The sequence below is a fragment of the Lachancea thermotolerans genome, assembly GCF_000142805.1.
Source record: "Lachancea thermotolerans CBS 6340 chromosome H complete sequence".
Classification (NCBI taxonomy): domain Eukaryota; kingdom Fungi; phylum Ascomycota; class Saccharomycetes; order Saccharomycetales; family Saccharomycetaceae; genus Lachancea; species Lachancea thermotolerans.
In genome coordinates, this window is record NC_013084.1 from 569,687 (window position 1) to 588,334 (window position 18,648).

Genomic DNA, 18,648 nt, shown 5'->3' on the forward strand with positions numbered 1-18,648 from the left:
GTGCAAAAAGCGACTGAATTAGTGTACCGAAAAGCGGTTCTGACTGGGCGAGCAGAAGAGCGAATTGTGCACACTAGAGCAGTTGTATTAGTGGAAAACACAAGTCTCAAATTCCAACTTTCACAATCACCTTCTCACGTGACTATCACAGAGTGGTTTCGGCATCACAGTACCACGGGAAACCGACTAACTTCAATGAATCACCGCTTTGGGCTCGCGTCTAGGGCCAACAAGGTGTAGCGCCGAACTAGACCGGCGTTTGTGAGTGTGAGAAACATCGACGTCGTGGTCGGTTTTTGTACTAGAATTCGCACGGAGATCCTACCCAAGCTGAACTAAATCCGCAGCCATACATGGCCCACCTATGGCCAGGTACAGGTGCCAAAGCCACTGTTCTTTGACCTCCGAGCGCGCTTAGCGTCGTTTGTACGCATCGCATGCAAATAACCGGGCCGTCGGATTTTTTAAGCAGCGGCAACTGAGCGCTTTCAAAAATGGCATGGGCCATACGGCGGCGCGCGCGCATGTCTTCACAGGCTCAGTAGCGTCAGGTTCGACTTGGTGGGGTGAAACGTATTATGTATTTTGAACAGAAGGAGTAGGACCGTCGAGGAGGCCGGGGCGGTTCAGGTGTAAGGGCCCACGTAGCAAACGCTCTTTCTGAAGCTAGCTGTAGTTATAGCATGGACTATCGTAACGTTCTGCGAACAGGCGTAGAATGAATCCTCCGCAGCGTAGTCAGTGCGGCATGTTTCCTCTCTGTGCTTATGAACATGTCGATTTAACAATAATTAAGATGAGGTTTCAGTTAGCATCTCGAACAACTATCAATGAAATGTTGCAGAAATGAGTGGTACAGAAGCAGAGTCAGCTGCTAGGAAGAGAGTTCGAGAGCGCTGGTGCCAAGTTGAATACAATACCAAGCGAGAAGAGCAAGCCGATGAAGTTGTGCCGAAGAGGGCAAAAATAGGCGGTACTCCAGAAGTGATAGACCTTACGAGTGATCAAGAGGACACCACGTCATGGGAAGCTTCTGAAACAGACATCCCGGTTCTAGGGGAGGCCCCAACTAATGGGGAATCTTCATCGGGCGCCACACGCGAGCATGGCAGAGTAAACTACCCTTTCAAACTTGTGCGCTCAGAGTTCTACGATGAGGGCCATGTGTCAGAACATTTCATAACCCTACAAGAGATATTCTCAGAAAGCAAACTAACCAGGGCGTGGCTTTTTAGCTTTCAATATGAACTGGATTTCATTTTGCCCATGTTCAATGAATCTACTCAGATCACCATCATCGCCCAGAAAGGCACAATCTTGCCTCCAACGCGCATAAGCTCAAAAACCTCGAAAATCTTGTCCAAGATGAAAACAATAGAGCTTCAAATGCCTCCGTTTGCCTGCCACCACTCTAAGATGATAGTCAATGAGTACCGCGATGGGAGTTGTTGCATTTACATTCCTTCTAACAATTTTACACATGCAGAAACCAACCTGCCCCAACAGATAGTTTGGTGCAGTCCTCGTTTGCGTCGGTGTAGCGAAGCTGTAAAAGAATCAGAGTTTAGAAAAAGCCTCGTAAAATACCTGAACGCCTACCCAGTGTCGCTAAAGCCCTTAATAGAATTTCTTGGCACCCTCGATTTCACGTCCCTCGACCAACTGGGCGTGGAATTTATATTTTCGTGCCCTAAACCATTTGAGAGTATTCTGTCAGGCATTCCCTTGCTTCACAAGGCTCTCTCCAGTCGGCAGCATGCTGCGGGTGGGAACACCGGCCGGGAAAGACACCGCTACCTAAGCCAAGTTTCCACAATAGGCGCGCCGTTGAAAACTGGCTTGGAATATCCCGGAAATCTCTTTTCACACCTCATGATTCCATTACTGTCTGGGTTGTTGGTCGGCCCACGGGACCGTAAGAGGGCCTACGAAATCCCGAATTTGCATAAGGTCTTCGAAGACTATAACATTGAGCCTTATATCGTGTATCCCACACCAGAAGAAATACGTCAATCTCCAATGGGCTATCTGACTGGAGGTTGGTTTCATTTCCACTGGCTAAGAAATCAGGCTACCAAGACTGTCTATAACACTTTGAAGAAGTGGGGAGTTTTGCACAAGCAGCAGCCGCAAGATTGCCCCAGGAGAGGCCGCACCCCGTCACACACCAAGTTTTACATGAAATCAACAACTCTTCTCGATAACCAGGCGCCATTCAGCGAAGTTGATTGGTTTTTATTCACAACTGCAAACCTGAGCCTTAACGCATGGGGCACCACTACGCGTAAACCGCAAAATTACGAAGTTGGTGTGCTTTTCAAATCTCAGGATAGGCGCCGCATCACCGTCAAAAGCGTGTCTGATCTTGTGTACAGCAAATTTCGTAGCACAGGGCAGATCCTTGGCTCCTCAAAAGTTCACTCCAATGCGAATATTTGCGTCATGGTTCCCTTTGACATCAATCCCGTGCCCTATCAACCGGGAGACGATGCCTTTTGCGTCTCGAGGAGCTATGAAGCACCTGACATACATGGTAAACTCCATCAAGCTCAGAATTGAGCTGTCACCTCACGTGAACGGAGTCACTCCTTTGGTGTACCTTGATTACAAGAAATTTTAAGTTTACCCAGTGCAAACGTTTAAAAAGGGGAAAGGTCAAATCCCTCAAAGATCTCCCAGGAGTCTATTCCCGCCCTACATCAACCTAAATAATGACACAAGACACTAGAGGGGTTGCGTCGTTCAACGAGAGCTTCAAAGTCACTGATAATGTCGCGCTGGTGGTACCTGAGACTGGTACTCAGGTTACTTACCGTGACTTATCACATATGACCGGTCACTTTCAAACTCTTTTTCAGTCTCCAGACTCCCCTTTGTACAAATTGATTGGAAGACAATCTGCGATTGCCATCTCGATGGCGAACGGGCTGGAGTTTGTCACAGCATTCCTGGGTATTACCACTGATTCGAAGATAGCCGCGCCTTTAAATCCCAATTACAAAGCCGAGGAGCTCAACTTTTATCTCAATGACCTAAAGACCAAAGTCATATGCGTTCCACAAGGAACAGTTCAGGCAGGCTCAAATGCAGAAATCCTGAAGTCGGCGTCCAAGTTTGGGTGTTTCATCGTGGAGTTGTACTTCGACAAAGAGAGATTTCGTGTGGAGTACGATGTTTACTCGCCACAGGAGAGCTACAAGAGAAAGGTGTACTCTTCAATTAATCATGCCGTGTTCCACAATCACAGCGACAAATTTCCCGGTTTTGCTCGCTCCTCGGACGTCGCGCTCATCTTGCACACCAGTGGCACAACTTCTGCCCCCAAAACCGTGCCCTTACTTCATCTAAACATTGCCAGAAGTATGCGTAACATCGCTGCTACCTACAAGCTGTCACCTGCGGATCGCTCTTACGTGGTCATGCCCCTATTTCATGTGCACGGCTTAATCGGAGTGCTTCTGTCCACTTTCTGGGCGCAAGGCTCGGTTGTTGTGCCCCCACGGTTCAGCGTCAAGAAGTTTTGGAATGACTTTATCACGTGGAATTGCAACTGGTTTAGTTGCGTACCAACGATCAGCATGATTATGCTCAACTCCCCTAAACCCAACCCACTCCCTCATATTCGCTTCATAAGATCCTGTTCGTCTGCACTTGCGCCATCAACATTTGCTAAGTTGGAAAGCGAGTTCCAGGCCCCTGTTCTGGAAGCTTACGCCATGACCGAAGCGTCGCACCAAATGACATCCAACAACCTCCCACCTGGAAAGAGGAAGCCTGGCACTGTTGGTCAACCACAAGGTGTAGAGGTCTTCATTCTTGACGACAAAGACAATGTCCTGCCTCAAGGGCAGCAAGGAGAAGTCTCGATCCGGGGTGAGAATGTGACGCTAGGATATGCGCACAATGAGAAAGCTAACCGCGAGAATTTCACCAAGCGCGAAAACTATTTCCGCACCGGTGATCAGGGTTATTTCGACCCAGAGGGATTCTTGGTGCTCACCGGCCGTATTAAGGAGCTAATTAACCGCGGTGGTGAGAAAATATCTCCTATTGAGCTGGACGGCGTTATGCTGTCACACCCCAAGGTTGATGAGGCCGTGGCCTTCGGTGTTTCAGATGAAAAGTACGGACAAATAGTCAATGCTGCTGTGGTACTCAAGCTTGGGCAGAAACTTGACTACAAAGAGCTTACCGACTACATGCGCAGTAAAGTTGCATCTTTCAAAGTTCCTACCAAGATCTTCTTTGTGGACAAGCTGCCCAAGACTGCCACAGGCAAGATTCAACGTCGCATAATCGCCGAAGTGTTTGCTGGGAAGAGCAAACTATAAAGAACACCGATACATGCTATTTTTCGCAAACACTTGGACTGACCACACGTCGCTCGAACGTGCGAGCGGCTGAAGACATTGTAACCCCCCTGCGCCCGGAGATTAACATCTGTTAAATCTCGGCCTTGACCAATCCCGACGCTTTCTTGAATCGTAATGCGTGACTAATTTGTTTTTTTCAGATTTTTAGTTATATAAACTAGGCCCCACTCGACAAGGGTGGTGCTCCTGGGGACAATCATAAGTTGGTAACCAAAGGAAAGGAGGTGCAAAACAAACGAGATCTCTCTTAATCGAAAGTTAGAATGGCTTTCAGACTCTCTACAGGTGTATTCGGCGGTGTGAGACAGGCTTTTTTAAGCGGTCGCGCTGGAGCAGCCGCACCATTGGCCAGAAGAATGGCGTCCACCAAGACAATGACAGTTAGAGACGCTTTGAACAGCGCTATGGCTGAGGAAATGGACCGTGACGATGACGTGTTCATTATCGGTGAAGAGGTTGCACAGTACAACGGCGCATACAAGGTCACGAAGGGCCTCCTTGACCGCTTCGGCGAACGCCGTGTTGTCGATACTCCAATTACAGAAATGGGGTTCACAGGTCTTTCTGTGGGTGCCGCTTTGAAGGGCCTCAAGCCTATTGTTGAATTCATGTCTTTCAACTTTTCCATGCAGGCCATCGACCAAGTCGTCAACTCTGCCGCTAAGACTTATTACATGTCTGGTGGTACACAGAAGTGTCAAATCGTGTTCAGAGGTCCTAACGGTGCTGCTGTTGGTGTGGGTGCCCAGCACTCCCAAGATTTTTCTGCCTGGTATGGTTCTATTCCTGGTATGAAGGTGCTGGTTCCTTACTCTGCTGAGGATGCCAGAGGTTTGTTGAAGGCTGCCATCAGAGACCCCAACCCAGTGGTGTTCTTGGAAAACGAACTGTTGTATGGTGAATCTTTCGAAGTTTCCGAGGAGGCCCTGTCCACCGACTTCACCTTACCTTACACTGCTAAGGTTGAAAGAGAAGGGACCGACATTTCGATTATCACCTACACTAGGAACGTTCAATTCTCGTTACAGGCTGCTGAAATCCTTGACAAGCAGTACGGTGTCTCTGCTGAAGTTATCAACTTGCGTGCTATTAGACCTATGGATGTTAACGCCATCATCAAGACTGTCAAGAAGACCAACCACCTCATCACTGTTGAGTCCACTTTCCCTAACTTTGGTGTTGGTTCTGAGATTGTCGCTCAGATCATGGAGTCTGAGGCTTTCGACTACTTGGATGCCCCAGTTAAGAGAGTCACTGGTGCTGATGTTCCAACTCCTTACGCCAAGGAGCTGGAAGACTTCGCTTTCCCAGACCCTGACGTTATTGTCAATGCTGTCAAGAGCGTGCTATCAATTGAGTAAATGACGCTGTCTTTTTGACTGTTATGTGCTTTTTTTTTGACGCCGCCTTATCAACTAGTTTTTTGTCCTATGCCCTTTGTCCAGAACACCGAAACTCGTCTGGATGCTGATATCATATCAGTTTTCAGAAGAGAGATCCCAAAACCGCTCCTTTCCCTTTTCCTTTGAGTTCACGCCCCAAGCCAGTTGTCCCTTTATTCACCTCATCGTTTTGGAGAGAGCGATGAGTCCCTGTTAAAGGTTCGCTGGCTTGGGAACCACAGCACCTCAGCCAACCTCACACGATTCAAGGAGAGAGGGATCGTGTGCAGTTTGCTGAACAACAATGTACTCCACTTCACGTTTACAGGTTTCATTCCTCAGATAGAGAGAATCGGAGGATATAACAGTGTACGGGATGCGTCGCTCGATCAATTGTTTTCGCGAAAACAATTCAGGGCGATGGAGCTACATTGCATATATATTTTTATGTATAATCACTTACGATGTCAATACAACGTTTGAGTTGATTGTTCAACGAGGGCAGTTTGATACAAGCTAGGAGATAGCGTCAGCCTTGCGAGGACATTACCTTTGATAATGAGTGGGGTGCCGCATCAGCTAGCGAGGCATGACTACAAAGCTTTTTTCTTGCTGGTTGTTCTCTACTTCTTGCAAGGTATACCTGTTGGATTAGCTTTTGGCACGGTGCCGTTCTTGCTGAAGTCGGGAGCAAGGGAGACGACTTTTACGCAGCTAGGCGTCTTTGCGCTGGCCACATATCCTTACTCGCTCAAGATTATCTGGTCCCCAATTGTGGATTCAATTTACAGCAAAAAGACTGGACGTCGGCGCTCGTGGATCATACCTGTCCAGCTGGCTAGCGGTATCATCCTGTGGGCCATAGGGTTTTGCGTGTCAAACAATTTAGTATTTGCCGGCATTGATGATTCTTACAGTACGGGCAACGCGCCGGTCAAACAAGGAGTGCGGCCTACAGACATCACTACCTTAACTATTTGCTTTCTTCTTCTGGTGTTCTTGTGCGCTACACAGGACATTGCAGTTGACGGCTGGGCACTAGAAATACTTTCAAAACAGTCCTTGTCCTATGCATCCACTGCGCAGACTGTGGGACTCAATACGGGCTACTTTTTATCATTTACAATCTTTTTGACTTTCAATTCAAGTGATTTCATGAACAGGTATATCAGAAGTGAACCACTAGAATATGGATTGATAAGTTTTGGTGGTTACTTGAAGTTCGCGGGAACTGTTTATCTAGCGGTTACCTTCTACATCATGTTCTTTACCAACGAGCGCCCCAGCAATTGTTCAGTTCTACCTTCCACAGCAAAAAAGAGTGACGAAAAACAAGTAATCGATTATAACGTCGAGACAGGCGCTTCAAGCATCAGCCTTAAAAATGTTTATTTGCTTTTCTTCAAGGTTCTGAAATTGCCAAGTGTGCGTTCTCTCATGCTTATTCACCTTGTCTCAAAATTCGCCTTTCAATGCAACGAGGGTGCCACAAATCTCAAGCTTCTCGAAAGAGGTTTTAAAAGAGAGGACTTAGCCGTCACTGTGCTTGTAGACTTTCCGTTCGAAATCATCTTCGGATACTATGTGGCAAAGTGGAGCAGTAGTGCAACGTTCGGCCCAAGGAAATTTGAGCGTTCAAACTTTTTTGCTAGAATGCTGGTCGGTGAGGCTGGTATCCTCACACCATGGCTTTGGGGATTTTTAGGCCGGTTGCTCTCAGCTTTTCTGGCAGGTATTTTAGTAGCCAAGTTTCCTTCCGACGGAATAGTAACGCGGAGTTATTTTTTGATGGTTATATTTCAACATCTTCTAGGCTCATTCATGACAACCGTCCAATTCGTTGCCATATGCGCGTTTCATACCAGAATCGCCGATTCGGCCATTGGGGGGACCTACATGACGCTACTGAACACTTTTAGCAATCTGGGAGGAACGTGGCCCAGGCTTTTGGTTATGACGATGATCGACCGTCTAACAAAACACGAATGCGTAGGGACCGGAGCACAGCCACTTGACGCTACCGACGAAGGGCTTTGTAAAGCCGCTGGCGGAACTTGGATGATAGTCCGAGACGGATACTTTGTCTCGAACTTCTGCTGTATCACAGTAGGGATTGTGCTGTACTTTACCTTCATTAGAAAGAGGGCGCAAAGACTTCAGCTATTGCCTGAGAGCGCATGGCACTGTTCTTAATATTCACAAGTACTTAAACTAATTTCCAGTATACGAACCCCGCTACAATGTATGCGCATAGAAGCCCGCTCAGCTGCTCCCACAATGTGTGAAAGGCAATTGTAGTTATCAGCAAGCTCCACCACCACAGGAAAGTAAATAGTACCAGTAGGACAACTGGATTTTCCCAAACGATAAACTTCGCTGTAGCTCCAAACAGCTGAGTAAGGTGCTGGCTTATATCGAGTGGTATTAAACCTAGCTGCTTGAATAATTGCTTCTTTGTTGCTGGCGGGTGTGCGACAAGATTCCACAGCCCTCCTAGTGTTAAAACGCTAGTACCATGCTCTCTGAGCTGCTGCCAGTATTTATTATGGGTCTTCAGTACTCTGAGCGCTCTTTTGCCGATAGCTTGTAATTCCCCGAGCAGAAACATACACATTAAAGTGATGAGAAATATGTGACCGCTGGGATCATGCCCACCAATCCAGTAACCTCCCATAGACCTGCACAGGTTAGAGGAGTTTATTTTCTTCCAGGAGTGAAGAGCAGAGTCGATGAGGCTGTTAAGCTGGCTTGGTGTCACATCTTCCCCGCGCAAGTGGCCCTTTCCCTCGGAGATCCAATACTCAATCTCTGAGACTGCATTTTGCAGCAGCGATGGAGGGTTCTGAGCACCTTTTTTCAACGCGTTGTACAGCTTCTGGAGGCTGCTCTGACGCCTGGAAAATGTGTCGTGAAATTTTTCGTTAATGCCCCAGGTGGGTGAGTCTGACAAGTCGAAGACCTCGAAGCTGCATCGCCCGCCCGTCGCTGTGAATACCAAGTCCATGAGAGGCGCCGCCTCTGACCACAGCGACTGTGTGAACACGAACCACCACACGGTCAGAATCGCGTAGCGCAGCAGCGTTCGTTTCCATGTTCCACGAGGTCCAAATCCACCGTACCGGATCATGCACCACCACCCGACCAAACTTGTCCAGAACCAACCCTGTTTGACGAAATATGTATTGAGCCACCCATCCTTATCGACCTCGAGATGTACCCTAAACGATACTAACTGTCCTACCAGTAGCGTCAGAGGGCATAACGAGAACAGAAAGATCTTATACAGAGAAAGCTCCATTGGTTCTCAAAAGTGTTGCTCGAAGATCAAGTGGTGTCCTTTAGATTCTATGATGACAGCGATGCCGCCTTCGCTTTGATTGTTTTGTACGAAAATTAAATTAGCGACTTGTTGAGCTTCCCATGAAAACGTGAATGGAAAGATCGAAGAGCTCGGTCGACGCGAAGTGAAAAGCAGGAGCTGCCCGAGAAGACCTGCTATTCGGAGTACATGCCTGTGGTTGAGAGGCGCTAGTACATATAAAGAGAACAGGTATATCAAGCATGGAAGACGGTGGCATTCCGGAGAACAATGGCGTAGAACAACCTGTGCCCGAAGACATTCCGCCCACGCGGTTCGAGGTCGAGCTGGAGTTCGTACAGTGCCTCGCAAATGTGCCGTATGTAATCTTCCTGCTAAGTCAGCAGCATATATGGAGGGACCCAAAGTTCAGGGCATATCTCAAGTACCTTGAATACTGGTGCAAACCGCCGTACGCGCAGTGCATCGTATACCCCAACTGTCTCTTCATGCTGAAGCTCCTCAACGGGTTCATGGAGGCCGCAGAGGTCAACGAGGACGGGCTGCTGGAAGGCCTCGAAGACCTGCCGAAGGTGCTGCAGAGCCAGGGCGCGCAGTGGATGAACGAGATGGTCGAGCGGTGGAGCTCGTGACCTGGCACGGGATGCCAATCGCCCGTCCTTCGGTAGCCTGAACCCTACATAATTACATTTTAAAAAACACGGCCTATACACTACCATCCCATACCTGCCTTCGCCACTCGCTTCCCGCCATGTATTTCCAACACGCGAATCACAGTCCCGAAACCTTGCGGATCACTGACCCGGCAGATCACTGGCGCACACGACTACTTCCACCGACCTTGGGCTAGTTTTTCCATTGCACGTGCTAGCTATCTTATCGAAAAGCTGACATTGGCAAGCGGGCTTCCAATTCCGCAATTTTAAGAGCCCATCGTTCGCTTCGTCTTTCCGACGCCGGTTTTGGTGCTCGTCACATCATGTGACTTGAAAACTCTTCCAAACTCAAGATCAGGTGGCTTTGTGTGACCTCAACATGAGTCATGTTGGCATGACCATGGTCATATAGATCCGGGGATATGATTGGCTGAAGCAAACTATCACTGAAGACGAAATATCGACCTTGGAAGTATATAAGGAATGGGGATGGAGAACAAGGGAACCGCGGCTCTTGGCCTTTCTTATGAAAGATGGGCGCCTAAAAGTTCATAGAGCAGTTATAGTACGAGACCAACCGTCTTTCAAGAGGGATCAATTAGTTCTTTGTGGCTCGTCTCCGGAAAATATTTTACACGCAGCTAAGTAACGCTCGCAACACACTAGCAAAATGTCCAAACTGGCAGGACTGAGAGACAGCTCGAACCTACTAGGTGAGAAAAACAAGCTTCTGGTTGCCAACAGAGGTGAGATTCCCATCAGAATCTTCCGTTCGGCGCATGAGCTGTCAATGAAGACGGTCGCTATCTACTCGCACGAGGACAGACTGTCGATGCACAGACTCAAGGCAGACGAGGCGTACATGATCGGCAAAGAAGGCAAGTACACGCCCGTGGGCGCGTACCTGGCAATCGACGAGATCTTGAAGATCGCCAAAGAGCACAACGTGGACTTCATCCACCCGGGGTACGGGTTTTTGTCTGAGAACTCGGAGTTCGCGCAGAAAGTCGAGGCTGCAGGGATCACGTGGATCGGCCCTTCGGCAGAGGTCATCGAGTCTGTGGGTGACAAGGTTTCTGCGAGAAACCTCGCTGCCAAGGCCGACGTGCCTGTTGTGCCTGGTACGCCGGGCCCTATTGACTCCGTGGAGGAAGCGCAGGCCTTCGTCGAGGAGTACGGATACCCGGTCATCATCAAGGCTGCCTACGGTGGTGGTGGTAGAGGTATGAGAGTCGTTCGCGAGGGCGACGACATCGCCGACGCGTTCCAGCGTGCCACCTCCGAAGCCAAAACCGCCTTCGGAAACGGAACCTGTTTCATCGAGAGATTCCTCAACAAACCTAAGCACATTGAGGTCCAACTTCTCGCTGATGGATACGGCAACGTCGTTCACCTGTTCGAGAGAGACTGTTCCGTGCAGAGAAGACACCAGAAGGTCGTGGAAGTCGCTCCTGCCAAGACCTTGCCCAAGGACGTGCGTGACGCTATTCTAACCGATGCCGTCAAGCTGGCAAAGGTCGCAGGCTACAAGAACGCAGGTACTGCTGAGTTCTTGGTCGACGACCAGAACAGACACTACTTTATCGAAATCAATCCAAGAATCCAGGTTGAGCACACAATCACAGAGGAAATCACCGGTATCGATATCGTTGCTGCTCAAATTCAAATTGCCGCCGGCGCTTCGCTGCAGGAGCTAGGCCTTCTGCAGGACAAAATCATTACTCGTGGTTTCGCCATCCAATGTAGAATCACCACCGAAGACCCCGCCAAGAACTTTCAGCCAGATACCGGCCGTATTGAGGTCTACCGCTCTGCAGGTGGTAACGGTGTTAGACTGGACGGTGGTAACGCCTACGCGGGCTCCATCATTTCGCCTCACTACGATTCCATGTTGGTCAAGTGCTCTTGCTCTGGCTCTACTTATGAAATTGTCCGTCGCAAGATGTTGCGTGCCTTGATTGAATTCAGAATCAGAGGCGTGAAGACAAACATTCCATTTTTGTTGACTCTGTTGACCAACCCCGTATTTATTGATGGTTCCTATTGGACCACTTTCATTGACGACACTCCTGAGTTGTTCAAGATGGTATCTTCTCAGAACCGTGCTCAGAAGCTCCTGCACTACCTTGCAGACTTGGCTGTCAATGGCTCCTCTATCAAGGGTCAAATGGGTCTACCTAAGTTGCACACGCAGCCATCAGTTCCAACCCTGCACGACTCTAACGGAGAGGTGATCGACGTCCTCACAACCCCCCCACCTTCGGGGTGGAGACAAGTTTTGCTGGAACAAGGTCCAGCTCAGTTTGCCAAGGCTGTTCGCCACTACAAGGGTACTTTGTTGATGGACACTACATGGAGAGATGCTCACCAGTCGCTGTTGGCTACTAGAGTTCGTACCTACGACCTTGCTGCCATTGCCCCAACTACCGCCCATGCTCTGTCTGGCGCTTTCGCGCTTGAATGTTGGGGAGGTGCCACTTTCGACGTCGCCATGAGATTCTTGCACGAAGACCCATGGGAGCGTTTGAGAATTTTGAGAAAGCTTGTTCCAAACATTCCATTCCAAATGTTGCTGCGTGGTGCCAACGGTGTCGCTTACTCCTCGCTGCCTGACAATGCCATCGACCACTTTGTCGAGCAAGCCAAGGAGAACGGAGTTGACATTTTCAGAGTGTTTGACGCTTTGAACGACCTCGAGCAGCTCAAGGTTGGTGTCGATGCTGTCAAGAAGGCGAATGGTGTCGTTGAAGCTACCATCTGTTACTCCGGTGACATGCTGCAGCCTGGAAAAAAGTACAACTTGGACTACTACCTAGAGATTACCGACAAGATCGTTCAGATGGGTACTCACATCTTGGGTATCAAGGATATGGCTGGTACATTGAAGCCATCTGCTGCTAAATTATTGATTGGCTCCATTAGAGCCAAGTACCCAGACCTTCCAATCCACGTTCACACTCACGACTCCGCCGGTACCGCTGTTGCTTCCATGGCTGCTTGTGCCTTTGCCGGTGCTGATGTTGTTGATGTGGCCACCAACTCTATGTCTGGTATGACTTCGCAGCCATCGATTAACGCTTTGCTCGCGTCTCTAGACGGTGAAATCGACACTGGTGTGAACGTCAACATGGTGCGTGAGCTTGACGCTTACTGGGCGCAAATGAGATTGCTCTACTCTTGCTTCGAGGCAGACTTGAAGGGCCCAGATCCAGAAGTTTACGAGCACGAAATTCCAGGCGGACAACTCACCAACCTGCTTTTCCAGGCCCAGCAATTGGGACTTGGAGAAAAATGGGCTGAAACCAAGAGGGCTTACAGAGATGCCAACTACCTGCTTGGCGACTTGGTGAAGGTCACTCCAACCTCTAAAGTTGTTGGTGACTTGGCGCAGTTTATGGTGTCCAACAAATTGACTCCAGACGATGTCAGACGTTTGGCATCCTCTTTGGACTTCCCAGACTCTGTTATGGATTTCTTTGAGGGTTTAATCGGACAGCCATACGGTGGCTTCCCTGAGCCATTGAGATCCGATGTTTTGAAGAACAAGAGAAGAAAGCTGACTTGCCGTCCCGGTCTTGAGTTGGCTCCGTTCGACCTGGCCGGAATCAAGGAAGATCTTCAAGATAGATTTGGCGACATCGACGAATGTGACGTTGCGTCATACAACATGTATCCAAAGGTTTACGAAGACTTCCGCAAGATGAGGGAAACCTACGGTGATCTGTCGGTGCTACCAACCAAGAACTTTTTGTCTCCACCAACCGTTGGCGAGGAAATTGTTGTCACCATCGAGAAGGGTAAGACTCTGATCATCAAGCCTCAGGCGATTGGTGAACTGAACAAGGAAACTGGTTTGAGGGAAGTGTATTTCGACCTAAACGGCGAATTGAGAAAGGTTTCTGTTATTGACAAGTCTCAAAAGGTTGACACTTTGTCGAAGCCAAAGGCTGATGCCCACGATCCCTTCCAGATCGGCGCACCAATGGCGGGCGTCATCATTGAAGTCAAGGTTCACAAGGGTTCCTTGGTCAAGAAGGGTCAACCTATTGCTGTCCTGAGTGCCATGAAAATGGAAATGGTTATCTCCTCCCCCACAGACGGGCAAGTCAAGGATGTGCTAGTTAAGGATGGTGAAAATGTGGACGCCTCTGACCTCCTGGTATTCTTAGAGGAATCTGTCCCACCAAAAGAATAGTCGAGCTGTACGTCAGTTCCCTCGAGATTCAAAGTGCCCTTATGTAAAATAGTTCTTCTACTATGGATGTTTTATAGTTAATTAATGTTACATCAAGGTTTTCGTGACTCGCTCAGCCTAGCGAGCAACTCTTGTTATTCCCCATTATAGATGCAGTTGCGATTTTGTTTTCTTGAATACATGCCAACAGTCCATCCATCGAGCGCTTCAGCGGCTGGGTTTCTTAACCGAAGAATGAGGTGGCCTAGAAAGTGGCGGTTTAGAAACTCGAGTACTACTTCTGGGAATTCCTGTTGGTTTCTTCATACCCCCTCTAACCTCCCTCCTTGGGTTAATTGCCCTTCTTCCCCTTGGCAGGGAAGGGACGTCGCTTGAGCTTCTAACTTCTTGTTCTTTCTTTACGGACTCACGCAGCTGTTGTTTTTCTTCGAGTGTGCGTTTCAAACTAGCCACCTGGGCTTCTTTTCGTTGCACGAATGCCTCTGCTGTTAGCGCTTCATTTTCTTGAGTAGCAGAGACGTATTCTAAATAACTGTGGTCGCTCATGAGCTCATGAACGTACCCGGCTTGCGACTGGATCTTGATCCATGCATCAAGTATCTTATTGCTGGATTCGCACGTTTCCTTGATTCTTTTTAAATGCTGCGGGCCCGATGAACTTAGCGAACTGTTCAATTTTTGGATAACAGGAATGATCTTATCAAGACACTTGTTCTCCTCAAGAAGCGATTGAGTGGTTAAATTTGATGAGCTCTTAGAAGAAACAAAGGGCTTAATGCCGCCGGCTAAGGGCGCCAAGCTTAAATTTGATCGCATTTGATCGAAGATCTCAGGAATGAGCTTATTAATGTTTGAGTCTTCTTCAGCATGCTCGGACATGGCATAATATTACTGAATACTTAGTACCAATGGGTAAACTTGGCCATTTATGTCGGCTGCGATCATCTGTTTATGCTTCTTGATCAATACTAAAATGATAAAACGAACAGCCTCGTTAGTCATGATATCCGTATTTCTAAACGTCAAGTCTGGACGCCTTAGCAAGACAGATATTAATTGGCAGGGAACTTTCAAGCTTTCAGCCCCTCCAAAAACTCGAATACGACCGCCTGTTGATATTCTAACTATTTGGCTTTTTATGCTCTTTTTCGAGCGTCGTGAAACAGGTTTTGGGCCATTTTGGTAGTGCCCTATGGACTAGAACGCCAACTAATCGAATCTTATTCGGCAGGAGGTACATGAAATGGCTGTCTTGTGATTGAACCATCGCCCTATTAATTCTCACCCAAATGCGACACCACCGCAGTAGCTTACAACTAACTCATCGTTTACCCGAAAGTGTCTCCATAAATCGCCCACAGACTGCTGGGGTGCAGGTGAGAAAGAATTGTTAACATAGCAGTAAACGCTGTTCATCTTGAGCTTTTTTCGTAGGAAGGTCACTAGCACTGAAAAAGGTTGCGAGGCAGAGATACGAGCAGACTGCGGCAGAACTTGTGAAACAGATCCTATCGGTTGGAACTTGATTTGGACTTTTTCAGGCAAGATGCCTTCTTTCTCAGTGAACCTCTTGATGGCTTGGTCACCGGCTGGGGTAAGATGGGTCAGAACAGCGGAAGTGCTAACTGGTGCAGAGCGCTTTGGCGCAGGTTCAGCTTTGATGTTTCCGCTGCTAGCATCAGCACCACTGGAGTTATCCTCCAGAGCGGGAACATCGTCACTGCTGCCTAGTCCTAGAAAACTCAGCCGTTTAGAATACTGTTCAAGTCCGTCTTGGACACTGTAAGAAGCTTTTCCAAATCTTGAGCTTTCGCCTGTACTGGAAGTCGATGCAGCATCGCTTTCGCTCTCTAAAAGCTGGCTCATTTCTGAGGGCCATTCATAGCGTTTCTACGTAAAGCGATGGCTGAGCTATCCTCGTTCAAAAAGTCTTGATATAAATTTAGGGTACATCATTAATCTGGAGGGTCGGCCTTAGACAACAGATTCAAGAGTGGAGGCAAAAGCCTAAATGTCCATCGTGGAATGGCGGCATTACACTACAAGCAACGCACTGAGGGCCCAACGCCCCTCTGAAGGCGTGTGACGCTAGCACGTGATCTCATAAGGCTACAGTGCTCTCTACACTTCAGTGACAATTTTGTGATCTCCAAAGGTTTACATTGGGCTGCAAGTGTGGCTCTAGTCCCTCTGCCATTGGTTTCACTGTTCTTCAGTACATCGCTGCTTCTACTTTTTTCCTATGCGTTCAGTACATTACCAAGATTACATTCTATGGTCGGAGTAATTAAGTATTAGTGGCTGGCTTAAAGAAGAGAGTCTCCCTCAACATGCATAGTAGAACTGTATTCGAAGTTGCGGTGCCATCCATTTTCCCTGGTGAGAGACCCGGGCTCTGCTTTTGATTTTTAACTTGCATTGGCAAAACATGTTCCGTGTCGCTCCTCAGAAGCCAAAAGCATACGCAAGCATATACACTCCATTAGAAGAGCGCTAAACATTATTAGCCAATGAGGGATTTTAGTTCTCGATGAAATGCTACACTAGCATTGTCTTTCCTCGATTTGTTGTGTTTCACGTGATTAAACGGCCTTTTTATTAATGATCAATGTAGGGGCCTTCAAGAACTTCCCAAGACACCTAATGTACCTGAGACAACAATCAGAACATAATGGAAGAAACGCCTTTGTTTCAGGAGAAACTAGAGCAAGCCTTTGAAGACTGTAAGGATGACAGTATATCGCTGGCTACCATCATGGACCTGTACGCAATGCAGGTCAGTAAAGAAGGCGCATATGAGGAGCAAGCGAAGTTCTTAGAGGCAGTCTTGACAAACATACAAAAGGACAAACACCTTATAGATCAAATAGGGTGGGACTTGCCCAAAATTTTGATGCGATTTATAACAATTCAAAACATTGACTTACGAGTACCACTACTACAAAATCGCATCATTGCCACTACCTTAAAATGCTTCAACGAGATCGCTCTTTTCGGCAACAGCAAGGAATGCTTTCTGACCGGATGCGAGCTTCTTGGAAGCCTCAAAATGAATCCAGATGAGCAAACCGAAGAAGAGGAGGTTGGAGAAAAAAGCGACGTCGAAAAGACTGGAGATGAAGCAAGCGCGCCCGAAATTTCATTGAAAAAACAAGAAGCTCAAATTGCGCCCGAGGTGCTGGCGGAAAATATTCATAATCACAACAGAAGTCCGGAAGAAGTGTCTTTGGAAGTCAAGTTTCATGCCCTGCTGGAACTGGTTGGGACTACTTTGAGAAGGATAGATACCTGCTACCCTTCTAAATTTTTGGCAATGGCTGTGAGTGCTATATTCAATTTTGTGAGGCTGAATGCCTCTTTCGTTGATGACTGTGTGTTTGTTTTACGCCGAATTTATGCATTTGCCCGAAACTATATGCCACCACAACCAAGCTCTGAGGCCCTCAAAGGGATGTCAACTGAAGAGCTAGTGAAAAATTTAGATGACGAAAATGCATTGCAGCGCAAGCTCCTAAGGTGCCTATTAACTTTCTCTTTGGGACAAATGACTCGACTCAAAATAATGAGCTCAGCTATCGAGTACTTTCTCAAGCTGAAGGGTGACTTTTCGAACAATTTGGACTATGAACAGCGTATTTTTATGAAAAACGTTATCAGTCGTTTCTATCAACTTGCTCTATCATTTGATATTGACCTAAAGGAGAGTTTTCTAGATTTATGCGTTAAAGAGTCGAAAGCTATTTACAAGTCGCTGCCATCAGACTCTGAAATAGTTAACGAAGCTGCAAGAAATGGTATCACTCAGCTTGTCTATCGCTTAGCTTACTCTTATGAGCTTCAAAAAAAGATCAATGAAAAAAACCTGTCACTCGATCCTAGTGGGATTCTTGTGCTAGCAAGTTACCATTATCAAGAGACGGGAAAAGTCCTTTGTCCTGAGTTGAAAATTGATGGTGCTATTTACATGTTTCTAAGATTCATTACTCCAGAAATGTGCGGTTTATCCCCGAAAAGCTTGTACATCGCCGACTGCTGCAACTTCTGGCTTTGGTCCGCAGTCACTAATTCTTCATGCAAAGAGAGTAGAATGACACTGCAAAAGATGCCTTCCTATTTGAATATGACCTTTCTTCAAATCTTACTTCTTAGGTCATTTCGTGAACCACAAGAGCAATTGAGAATGGTCTCCTTCACTCTGCTGACTAGGCTTTTGTGTTTGATGCCGGAAAATACATCTTTTGAATTTGCAAAGGACACTTTATTGAGCTGTCCATTCAATGACTTGAAATGTTGCATTTTGGGAATTTTAAAAGATTTAATGTTAAACAACAGCTCTGGAGACGATATTACTGCAAAATTGTCGAAATTAAAAGTCTCAAATGCGCCAGAAGATAAAAGCGTGCCACCACTACCCGCCAGATCTTTTGTTCAAATTAACGATGACAGGATGGCGACGATTCACAGCCTAGCAATGATGAGTTTCGAGGACTCTAAGGAAACTACAGACAAAAGTTGTCTTAGGTTGCTACTCACCTACTTGAATTTCTTTACTGGTCTAAGGTTCAAATGGGATAGGTATCTACTTAAAGACTTTAGCAAGCAGGTTTCCGAGTTTTTGGGTTCCGTGAAACTGGAGGACCAGCCAGAATATGGGTTCATCGAGATTGCAAACCAAAATTTGGCATCTTTCCTGTCACAATGATCGTGCACTGAAAGCCATTAA

The 18,648-nt window shown here is 47.4% G+C and overlaps 10 protein-coding genes across 10 annotated transcripts; 7 read left to right on the top strand and 3 right to left on the bottom strand.

Moving 5' to 3' along the window:
* Positions 1-846: 846 nt before the first annotated feature.
* TDP1 (tyrosyl-DNA phosphodiesterase 1) lies at positions 847-2,559 on the top strand (the record flags this gene model as incomplete). Its single annotated transcript, XM_002556114.1, has 1 exon — positions 847-2,559. One exon carries the CDS (start codon positions 847-849, stop codon positions 2,557-2,559), a length of 1,713 nt encoding a protein of 570 aa, XP_002556160.1.
* A 152-nt stretch (positions 2,560-2,711) lies between these two features.
* PCS60 (Pcs60p) lies at positions 2,712-4,331 on the top strand (the record flags this gene model as incomplete). The annotated part of the gene is made up of 1 exon (XM_002556115.1): positions 2,712-4,331. One exon carries the CDS (start codon positions 2,712-2,714, stop codon positions 4,329-4,331), a length of 1,620 nt encoding a protein of 539 aa, XP_002556161.1.
* Positions 4,332-4,636: 305 nt separating this feature from the next.
* Positions 4,637-5,734, top strand: PDB1 (pyruvate dehydrogenase (acetyl-transferring) subunit E1 beta; the record flags this gene model as incomplete). The annotated part of the gene is made up of 1 exon (XM_002556116.1): positions 4,637-5,734. The coding sequence occupies one exon, from the start codon at positions 4,637-4,639 to the stop codon at positions 5,732-5,734; it is 1,098 nt and encodes a 365-aa protein (XP_002556162.1).
* Positions 5,735-6,313: 579 nt separating this feature from the next.
* KLTH0H06534g (uncharacterized protein) lies at positions 6,314-7,948 on the top strand (the record flags this gene model as incomplete). Its single annotated transcript, XM_002556117.1, has 1 exon — positions 6,314-7,948. The coding sequence occupies one exon, from the start codon at positions 6,314-6,316 to the stop codon at positions 7,946-7,948; it is 1,635 nt and encodes a 544-aa protein (XP_002556163.1).
* Positions 7,949-7,961: 13 nt separating this feature from the next.
* On the bottom strand, positions 7,962-9,053 carry SCS3 (Scs3p; the record flags this gene model as incomplete). The annotated part of the gene is made up of 1 exon (XM_002556118.1): positions 7,962-9,053. The coding sequence occupies one exon, from the start codon at positions 9,051-9,053 to the stop codon at positions 7,962-7,964; it is 1,092 nt and encodes a 363-aa protein (XP_002556164.1).
* Positions 9,054-9,316: 263 nt separating this feature from the next.
* On the top strand, positions 9,317-9,706 carry SOH1 (mediator complex subunit SOH1; the record flags this gene model as incomplete). Its single annotated transcript, XM_002556119.1, has 1 exon — positions 9,317-9,706. One exon carries the CDS (start codon positions 9,317-9,319, stop codon positions 9,704-9,706), a length of 390 nt encoding a protein of 129 aa, XP_002556165.1.
* A 694-nt stretch (positions 9,707-10,400) lies between these two features.
* Positions 10,401-13,925, top strand: PYC2 (pyruvate carboxylase 2; the record flags this gene model as incomplete). The annotated part of the gene is made up of 1 exon (XM_002556120.1): positions 10,401-13,925. One exon carries the CDS (start codon positions 10,401-10,403, stop codon positions 13,923-13,925), a length of 3,525 nt encoding a protein of 1,174 aa, XP_002556166.1.
* A 207-nt stretch (positions 13,926-14,132) lies between these two features.
* On the bottom strand, positions 14,133-14,804 carry DUO1 (Duo1p; the record flags this gene model as incomplete). Its single annotated transcript, XM_002556121.1, has 1 exon — positions 14,133-14,804. One exon carries the CDS (start codon positions 14,802-14,804, stop codon positions 14,133-14,135), a length of 672 nt encoding a protein of 223 aa, XP_002556167.1.
* A 402-nt stretch (positions 14,805-15,206) lies between these two features.
* On the bottom strand, positions 15,207-15,791 carry ATG12 (Atg12p; the record flags this gene model as incomplete). Its single annotated transcript, XM_002556122.1, has 1 exon — positions 15,207-15,791. One exon carries the CDS (start codon positions 15,789-15,791, stop codon positions 15,207-15,209), a length of 585 nt encoding a protein of 194 aa, XP_002556168.1.
* Positions 15,792-16,596: 805 nt separating this feature from the next.
* YBP1 (Ybp1p) lies at positions 16,597-18,627 on the top strand (the record flags this gene model as incomplete). The annotated part of the gene is made up of 1 exon (XM_002556123.1): positions 16,597-18,627. The coding sequence occupies one exon, from the start codon at positions 16,597-16,599 to the stop codon at positions 18,625-18,627; it is 2,031 nt and encodes a 676-aa protein (XP_002556169.1).
* Between the last annotated feature and the right edge of the window lie 21 nt (positions 18,628-18,648).